This window comes from Notothenia coriiceps, unplaced genomic scaffold (genome assembly GCF_000735185.1).
Source record: "Notothenia coriiceps isolate Sejong01 unplaced genomic scaffold, NC01 NC01_scaffold00018849, whole genome shotgun sequence".
Taxonomy (NCBI): domain Eukaryota; kingdom Metazoa; phylum Chordata; class Actinopteri; order Perciformes; family Nototheniidae; genus Notothenia; species Notothenia coriiceps.
In genome coordinates, this window is record NW_011351550.1 from 1 (window position 1) to 9,170 (window position 9,170).

General features: G+C 39.6%; 2 protein-coding genes across 2 annotated transcripts; one reads left to right on the forward strand and one right to left on the reverse strand.

Moving 5' to 3' along the window:
* Nucleotides 1–819: 819 nt before the first annotated feature.
* On the reverse strand, nt 820–6,978 carry LOC104951283 (nucleolar protein 8-like). Its single transcript, XM_010777918.1, has 8 exons — nt 6,911–6,978; nt 5,771–5,918; nt 5,375–5,437; nt 5,016–5,094; nt 4,730–4,886; nt 3,739–4,052; nt 2,602–2,870; nt 820–2,237 (listed from the first exon to the last, which is right to left on the reverse strand). Exons 2-8 carry the CDS (start codon nt 5,889–5,891, stop codon nt 853–855), a joined length of 2,388 nt encoding a protein of 795 aa, XP_010776220.1. The 5' UTR covers nt 5,892–5,918; nt 6,911–6,978; the 3' UTR covers nt 820–852.
* Nucleotides 6,917–8,736, forward strand: LOC104951285 (centromere protein P-like; the record flags this gene model as incomplete). The annotated part of the gene is made up of 3 exons (XM_010777919.1): nt 6,917–7,074; nt 8,241–8,399; nt 8,585–8,736. Coding segments are annotated over exons 2-3 (310 nt in total), but the record flags the coding sequence as incomplete, so codon positions are not given.
* Between the last annotated feature and the right edge of the window lie 434 nt (nt 8,737–9,170).

Below are 9,170 nucleotides of genomic sequence, written 5' to 3' on the forward strand. Positions count from 1 at the left end.
AGGAGATCTGCATGGAGGAATGGGCCAAAATACCAGCAACAGTGTGTGAAAACCTTGTGAAGACTTACAGAAAACGTTTGATCTCTGTCATTGCCAACAAAGGGTATATAACAAAGTATTGAGATTAACTTTTGTTATTGACCAAATACTTATTTTCCACCATAATTTGCAAATAAATTCTTTAAAAATCAGACAATGTGATTTTCTTTTCTCATTTTGTCTCTCATAGTTGAGGTATACCTAGGATGAAAATTACAGGCCTCTCTCATATTTTTAAGTGGGAGAACTTGCACAATTGGTGGCTGACTAAATACTTTTTTGCCCCACTGTATGTCTGTTTGACACATTCAATTGGTACATCGGTGTGTTTTCAATCTTTTGACCTTTGAGTATTAAATATTAGAGCTTTAATAACTTAGGCTTTGCCCCACAAACAAATACTGGAAAGGTACACCCTTCCTAAAGCCAGACTGCATGCTAATGTTCCTCTGTGTCTGCCAACTTAACCACTGAAAAAGTCTATTAAGGATTATAATATACAATTCAATTAATGCAAATTTAATTAATCTGAAAAGTTTCCAAGGTCAAGACTTTCCCTCTGTAACATTAATTACTGTTTAATAATTGTTTTCAATTAGTCGCTTCATTCATTGATGGTCATTTGTTTGTGTTCCTTCTTCCTCACTCTCACTGTTGAGAGCTGGGATACTAATTCATGTCAACATTTGGTGTACTGGCTTTTTTGTGTAAGTTGATGTAAAAACAAAAACACATTTTGGGTCAATTCATCTAAATGTAAACATCTTAAAAACCTGAACTTATTCTAGACCTCAACCCGTTCTGACTCAAGCCTCAAGCAGCCCCCTGAAGAGCAGAGGACGGCCCGGCTCTCCTCACCAGGTTGGCCAGCGCTCCCTGGATCAGCTTCTTGTTCTCCTCCGTCTCTTTCTGCCTTTGCTGGACAGCTGCCAGCCTCCTGATGTTGGCCTTCCTCTGGCGCTCCTCTTCCTCCTTAGCTCCTAACGGGACCCGGAGAGGAGCCTGCTTCTCCTCCTCCTCCTCTTCCTCGCTGGAGGAGGACTCACTGTGAGGAGCAGGGGGAGGTGCTGCTTTCCCTGCATCTTTAGCAGGAAGGATCTCGTCCTCGTCTTCTTCTTCAGAGGAGCTGGAGGATGAAGCTGCTGCAGCTTTAGATGTAAGAACAGTCTGATTTGCCTTTGGCACCTCCTCTTCCTCTTCATCCTCATCGCTGCTAGAGGAGGACTCTTTCTGAGCTTTTTTAGCCATGGTTTTGAACACCTTCCCCTTGTTCTCCTGTTCCTCCTGTTCCTCCTCATCACTGCTGGAGGAGGAAACTGATTCAGCTTTCTCAGTCATGTTCTTCACCACTTCCTCCTTTTTCTTCGGTTTTTCTTCCTCATCCTCCTCATCCTCACTGCTCTCGGTTTCTGTGTGTTTCTGTCCATTCATTTTGCTGCTAGTTGCTTTGTGGTCCATCTTTAGTTTTTTTAACTCAGTTCCTTCTCCCTCCTCTTCTGTTTCCGACCCCTCGTTCAGCGCCTTCGTCCCCTTGAAGGCCGGCAGCAGCTGGGTTGTAGGGTCTGCTTTCCTTTTCTTTTTCTTCTTTGGCTGCTGCTCCTCCTCCTCGCTGCTGTCGTCCTCCATGAGGGCGGCGAGGATCTCCTCCGGCGTGGTGCCCTTCTTTGGGGGCTTAGTTTCTTGTTCAGAGACGCTGAGGCTGCTGGGAGTTGTAGTCTCAGAAGTATCCTGGAATTCTTCAGCTAGCTTCTGCAGATCAGCCAGGGAGATCTCCAGACGAGTGACGTTAGAGAACATGGCTTCATAATCAGAATCTGAACTGGAATCAGCGGATTCACAGTCCTCCTCCTCCTCCTCCTCCTCCTCCTCCTCCTCATCATCACTTTCTGATTCTGAGGAAGATGGTTTTACAACAGGGAGGACTTTCATCTTGTTACTTTGTTTCTGAGAACTTAATTTCCCAGCATCCCTTCTCTTCTGTGTGGAGGGTTCTTCAGCATCTGTTGAATCTCCCTCTTCAGCTTTACTTTTCTTCTTGGTCTTTCTCTTCCTGTCTGTGTTGCTCCCAGAGATGTTTCCTGCAGTGAGGGTCGGTCTCTCCTGGGGAGGAGGAGAAGAAGAACGAGGAGGAGGTTTCCTGGAGGCCAACAGTTCATCTGTGTCTGCAGAGTCGTAGTCATTCTCCTCTTCATCACCTCCTGAAATCACAAAAAGAAGCATCTTCAATAATAATAAAAAAGAAAGGATTTCTTATTTATTTATCAATTTAATTCATTCTCCCATTTTCATTCCTTTATATATAATTTCTATAAATCAGATAATATTTTAACTTTTTATCAAAGATATACTTGCAGTGTTTTCATTACATAGTTAGAGCACAGCAAGTTATTTTTCCTACTGTGAAATGTCCTGCTCAGTATATATTATGGTCACAATTTCTTTGATAAATAAAAAACTATAAATATTGGTATAAGATTATTTTAGAAGCTCCTTTAAAGACAAATGCAAAAAAGATTTATAATTCTCAAAAAATGGACTTAATGTTTGAAACACGGCTGTTACCTTTCTGCTGCTGACGAGCACGGCCCGGCGTCACCAAATAATCCAGTCCAACCACTTCGAGCTTATCCTCGTCCTCTTCCTGCTGTAGTGCATTATGGGAGGAGCTCTGGACTGCCACTATTCTGTGGATCTCGTCGTCTGAATCGATGTCACTGAGAGTAAGAGATGGCCCCTTCATCTGAGCTGGTCTGACTGTGCTGGGGGGTTTATGCCCGTTGGTGACCTGAGGAGCCTCTGTGAGAGCGGCAGAGTCAACGCTCTGCTTCAGTCTGACAGGGAAACAAGAGAGGAGACAGGGTGATGATGATAGGGGTAAAATAACACTTGGATGAAGTACATCGTAATACTCAAATACTCAATATATTCATAGGTCTACACTTCCAGGAACTTTATATTGTTAATATCAACAGAGTGATCTTGACTTCAGTTGACCTGAAATAGTTCTAGACTCTATTTCCCACATGATTCTGTTTTGTTCCCACCTGGCACTGATTGCCTAATATGTTGATGTTTGCAGATAGCTTAAAAATAGGGCTTTATTATTTATGGGGTTCTATAATTGTATAAAACATTTTGGATAATGAGAATCATAGGAGCCACCTAAAACAAAATATAAAATAAATCAGTGTGAGCAATTGTTAATTCAACAAACCAGCAGGAACTGAGAATCCCAGAAAATCAAAAGCCAGCTATAAAGTTTGGGGAATTGAGTACGAACTTATTAGAATTTAAGAAAAGAAAGAAAGATTTGGAAATCCAAGAAACTGTTGGAAATCTTTGAGAATCCTGAAGAGGACTTTGAAATGTGTATTACCCGATACCAGCAGGTGTCAGAAATGAGAAGAAACCTTAAGAAACATTTGGGAGTCCAATGAACATGGTTGCGACTTTGAGAATCCTGAAAATAACTTGGAGAATATGTAATGTCAGGAATTAGCTGAGAAGCCCAGAAACCATTGAACGATTTGGGGAATTTGAGAATCCAGCAGGACCTTAAAAGAGATTCCAGGAAGCGGGCGAAATTCCAGAGAATTGGACTGAAAACATCTGGGAATCACAGAAACAAACTGAAACGTTCAGGAGTTCTAAGAATAACATGTGGACCTCTTGGATGAGTGGAAAGCCTCCCATGGTTACCTGGGTTTGCCCTCAGCTTTCAGTGAGTTGACCGCGTCTGTCCGGCTCATCTTGCGTTTCGGCGGCTCGTATGCGGGAAACTCTCCGCGCCTCTTCTTGCTGATGTCGTCATCGCCCCCCTGCAGCTCCCAGGTCAGCTGACTCACCGGGGTGGGCAGGTCTGAGGCGGACTGGTCTGCGGAGGGGCGGTCCAGCTTGCGGATGTTGTGGCTGTATTTGGACGGGTCGTACTTCAGGGTTCGAGCTCGGCTGCCTTTCTGACACTTGAGCTGCAGCACAGGCAGCACACGTCCAAATTTACTCACCACCCAGTCCTGAAACCAGAGAGCACATGAAGACAATCATCACCTTTATTCTTATATCACTTTCTCCATCCAGCCTATTTTCACAGCAATAATTAAATAGCAGACATTAACAGCATGTCTTCTTATTTGATTACTAATGAATCTTAAGCTACTATGAATACAACCAAACAGTAACAGCAGATATTTCCCATTTCTCATCCTTCCTGTTGCTTTTGGGCTATCATGGGAGACACTACAGGTGAATAGATTGGTCATTTAACAGTTGATTTTTGGTAATTACTTATATGTTACAAGTTTTCAAAAATGGTATGTAACAATATGCAAATGAGGAATTATCTTATTGTAACTTTTAGTAATTTTGGAAAACTATACAGGTTCAAGTAGACACATTTTACGAAATTAAACACCTACATATTAGTAGTATAGTAAGTATTTTGGATTTTTTTTACAAGACAAGAGTGTATAAAAGACACATGTCATGCAACTACTGCCTGAAAAACAATGTTTTTGCCTGGATTTTCTTGCCTTAGATGTCAATGACTTTAATTAAAACAGCTAAACCAGTTAAGGAAAATATTAAATTGGTTAGAGTTGTGGGCAAGAAAGGACTTTTTTTACACGACCAGCTGTTATTAGTTATTTTTTGGCAGTCAAACCACCAAAAATAAAGCTGTAAATGAGTGTACCTCGTGTCCTGGTACTTCTGTCCCCGGCACCGCTGCCTTCATGGTAAAGTTTTCCACGCCGGCTTTGCTCAGGGAGTCCAGCATCTTCTGCTTCTGGTCCTCTGCTGCAGGCGGCAGGAGGCGCTGCTGCTCTGCCGTCTGCCGCTCCTCAGCCAGTCTAAATATACAAATATTACAAATGAATGTTCAACTTGATGGTTGAATATGTCAACTTCATGCTGCCCCATAGTGATTGAGTTAATGTTAGACTGAGAAGACTTTTATGATGAGGTGAAGGTGAATGTACCTGTGCAGGAAACTCTCCTTAGCCGTTTCTATCTGCAGAGTTCCTCCTTTCCATTTGGATTTGTTCAGCACCGTCATACCTGCAGAGCAAACAGACTGATCTCAACTGATGATACAACACAAGCTCTGACGTCAGGTATGGTAAACACAGGGTTAAACACACTACAATAAATCAACATTTTAAAATAATTTTCCAGAACCAGTATTGTGCAGCCATTTATCTGATTATTTTTTAGTTTGTAGAAACTGAACATTATCTATGAAGAGTATTCTATCTACCCACACTGAAAGTATTTGTTCCTGTTTTCATTCAAATAAGGAGGAATGACACCAAATGTGCAGATGGCTCAGTTCACTTACATTTCTTTAGGTCAGCGTCTGTAATGTTGATGTTAATATAGCTGAAGGTTTTGTAAGGAACACCTGCAACAAGAGTCAGAACACATTCAGGTTAAAAATAATACAAATTAAAATAATTTATAGCAATAACCAGAATAGTAAAGTGTTTTTCAAACGATAATAAGAGTCATTCTTACAATATAATCGACTATAAAATGTGAAAATACCTATAAGAGCTTCCCTAAATGCAACTAACAGATTTTTTTGTAAATATCACAAAATAATGACTGACAAGGGTGGATACTAGATTGTGTGCAACATAAAATACAGCATGATAGTGAGCAGAATTAAATGTAATTTAAATATCTAACTGTAATTATAACGTCTGAGCGTCCAACCATGAATTTGTCTCCTCACCTTCGTCGTCCTTCCTGGTCCGGAGCTCCACATCCTCCACTTGTCCAAATTTTCCAAACCGATCCTTGAGATCCTTCTGAGTGATTGTGTGGCTCAACCCACCAACGTAAAGCCGCTGCATCTCTCTGTATCCACGACAACACTGTCACTGCATAAACAACAAACACCAGCAGTCAGTCCTCTGTTCAGTAGCTCATCAATACAACATGCATGGGTGCAATTTAATGTAACATAAAATGCCAAAAATATTTTTAAAGGTCAATAACAGGTGAATCAACCAGAAATGTACTCAATGACAGTTTTGAGTATAGATTAATTGGCATTTCTAACTTTTTCATTTCACTTTATGCACTCAACTCTGGAAATATGCACCTTTTTGGTTATACAATAGTGAAAGCTGTACATTATACATTTCTGGGTCAATATTTTTTTAACATTCAATCCTTTTTTGGGGAGCTACATGTTTAAGAAGTAAGTTAAGTTGAAAACCTGGAATAAAGTGAACCTTTGTATTCACTTCATTGGAGCCTACCCTAGAACTTAGTGCTTTTATCCTTTTAACGCTGATTATGTTTTATTTGTAGACTTTATTCTTCGTATTCATTCGGTTTTTAAGTCAACTGTATTGGAACCATGCTGCATGGTGACTCAGCCCTTTAAATAAAACAATGGATTGATTAAACAGTAACAGTTACAGTAAGCAGTGCAAGTATAAGTATAACATACAAAGAGAGGTTTTAAGCATAAACATGTTAAAAGTAGACATTACATACAGAAACAAACTGATGAATGTATGATATTAAACGTGCATAGACTAAAGATGTCACATGTACAGTATAAACAGTGGTATACCATGAATACGCTTTAGGTCAGTACATACAGTTTCGATAGACGTTTTTTAAACAATGTGTTTAAGAAAATATAGTGCAATTTGCAGGCGAGTGTGAGCCAGCAGCTAGTAAGACAGAGACAGCCCTGTGTAAAAAAACTAAAGTTTTAAATCTTAGGAGGAACCAAGACAGCGGCACACAGTCTAAATAAACCACCTTATCTAAATAAATTCACCAATAACTGAGCCGAAGATTCTAGATCAAACCACTGGTTTAAATTATATCGACAGAAAAACCAACAAATGTTTACCTCACATGTATCCAGCTGGTGTTACCGGTAAATCTGTCCGGAGTTGCACTCCTGCAGTCTTTCCTTTCCGCGCTTGTTCCTTTCCGCAGAAGCGAAACGTTCCGCCGTGTGAGATACAACAACCGCTCTAGAAAAAAAGAAAATAAACGCAGAAAGGGATACCGGTAAGTTAATAACTAAAATGCTTTATTTATCAGTGGTAATCATATCGAAATATTTTTTTATCTTGATTAATTAGCTTAAAAAATGTTGTAATCATTCAGGATTACCAACAGCTGACAGATACAGCTTTGATGTAAAGGGGAACTTCTTATTTTCCAGCTTGAACAACTTTTTATTTAGTGCATATTAACAATAATACATAGCTAATGCAGTTTTAAAATACAGATCTTTACATTAAAAATGATCAGCTCTTGAATCTCTAGATAGGCAAACTGTGTGACGCTTTCTCACAGAAATAGTTTCTCCCCCCTGCTCTAGGGGGAAAGTGGTAAGGTCCGAGGGCGCGAGTCTCCAAATTGTTTTGGTTGTCAGAAAGAAGAGTGAGGAAAAGAGGGTTAAATACACTTAAATTCACTTTTATTTAATTCACATTATAAAGAAGACCAATACGGTAAGTTGACTTTAAACTTGACAGTTTGACTTTATCTAGTGTCTTTTTGAAGCCTTCGTAAGTTTAGCTAGCTAGAATGCTCTAAAGTTACTGTAGTGAATAATACAACATAAACGTTAACCCCTTCACAGTGAATTTCTTTTATAAATTAAATATGTTCAGCAAGCTTTTGAGAGGAGGAGAAATGCATTCATAACTAATGTGGGGAAAAACAGCCTGTTTAATTCTAAATTTAACTAGGTATAGACAAGTCGTAATGTAAGGTTAATGACATTACATTAAAACAAGTTTTACTTTTCTGTAACGCCACTTGTACCTATTTTGCATAATGGTTACTCAAGGTACATTATGCTAATACTTTTTGACTGAAGTAAAAACACAGGTATTTTATTTGTTAGAGTATTTAATCCTTTGATATATGCCTTTTTTTAAGCAAGTAAAATAACTTACCACCTTGTACGATTTACATTTTAATGCAGATTGATCTATTTTTTTACGATATCCTTTTCACTCAAATTGTTTTATCTTCATGTAATCTTTTTTCTGTATTTTTTTCAGCACATAATTTGTTTTTCTCCCGCATAAAGTACAATACTAATGTCATTTGGTGACAGTGGTCTTATTTGCCATTTCGATTGTATTGTATATATTGGTCTAACTTCAGCCAGCGAAAGTTCTAAACGATTTGTATTTATTCAGTCTGTGTTTGTCCTTCAGGATGATGGAGAAGATGAGCGAGGAGAACATTGAGGAGGTGCGTGTGCTGGAAGCCCAGATCGAGCAGCTCCAGGCTGAAGTTGAAGACTTGCAGCAGCAACAGCAGGACAACCACAAGGACATATCGTTCAACTTCAGGGGACATATGCAGGATGCAATGTGAGTTTCATTTGATTTTAAAAGTTTAAATCTCTCTCACAGTCGTTTTCACTTTTCAAACTGTAATATTTGTACACATACAAGTATACCTAGGTGCTGCAGAAGCATCAAATTAAGTAGAACATGTTCAATAAGTGCTCAACCATCATGACAGTAAATTAATGGCCTGTCACCTGTCCCAACAGGTCGTATATCTGTGGACAGAAACACGGAGCAGAGAAAGAGAAGGTGCTGTCCAGGCTGAAGGAGGAGGTGGAGGAGATGGAGGAGGATCTGAAGCTGCAGACACGGATGAATGGCATCAGTCTGAAAAGCTGCACCAAGACTCTGAAAAAAAGTATGAGCACCACGCTGTCTACACAATAGCCTTTTATAGATTTAGTGATTTAAAGGTGGGGTATGTCATTTTGGAGAAACCAGCTCGAGCACGCTAGAATTTGAAAGTACACAACCGGTAAAAATCTGCCACTTCCTTAAAGAGCCCCTCTTCCAACACACACAAATGCACACATTACCAATGAGGGCACGAGATAAGTTTGTGCACAGATGGAAGGCTGACAGGCAGGTAGGCCATCCAGTTATTTTAGCCGGGACGGCTAAAATGATTGTTTGTGCTTTTTACAGTACCACGGCTTCCAGAGATGACATTTTTAAATGTATTTATTGTCAAAGCATTTAATGTATTCATTGCTATCGGGATGTTAAGAGCATTCCATGGAATATAACAAAAAGTGTGAATTACCTACCCTAGTACCTTTAATGTCCCGGTAA

Excerpts from the sequence above, each read along its gene's own strand:
- LOC104951283 (XM_010777918.1), bottom strand. The coding sequence starts at position 5,891 with ATGCAGCGGCTTTACGTTGGTGGGTTGAGCCACACAATCACTCAGAAG. Across the intron at positions 4,887-5,015 it reads AAGGAGAGTTTCCTGCACAG|ACTGGCTGAGGAGCGGCAGA; the intron begins GTACATTCACCT and ends TTGTATATTTAG. Across the intron at positions 2,238-2,601 it reads TGCTCGTCAGCAGCAGAAAG|GAGGTGATGAAGAGGAGAAT; the intron begins GTAACAGCCGTG and ends TTGTGATTTCAG.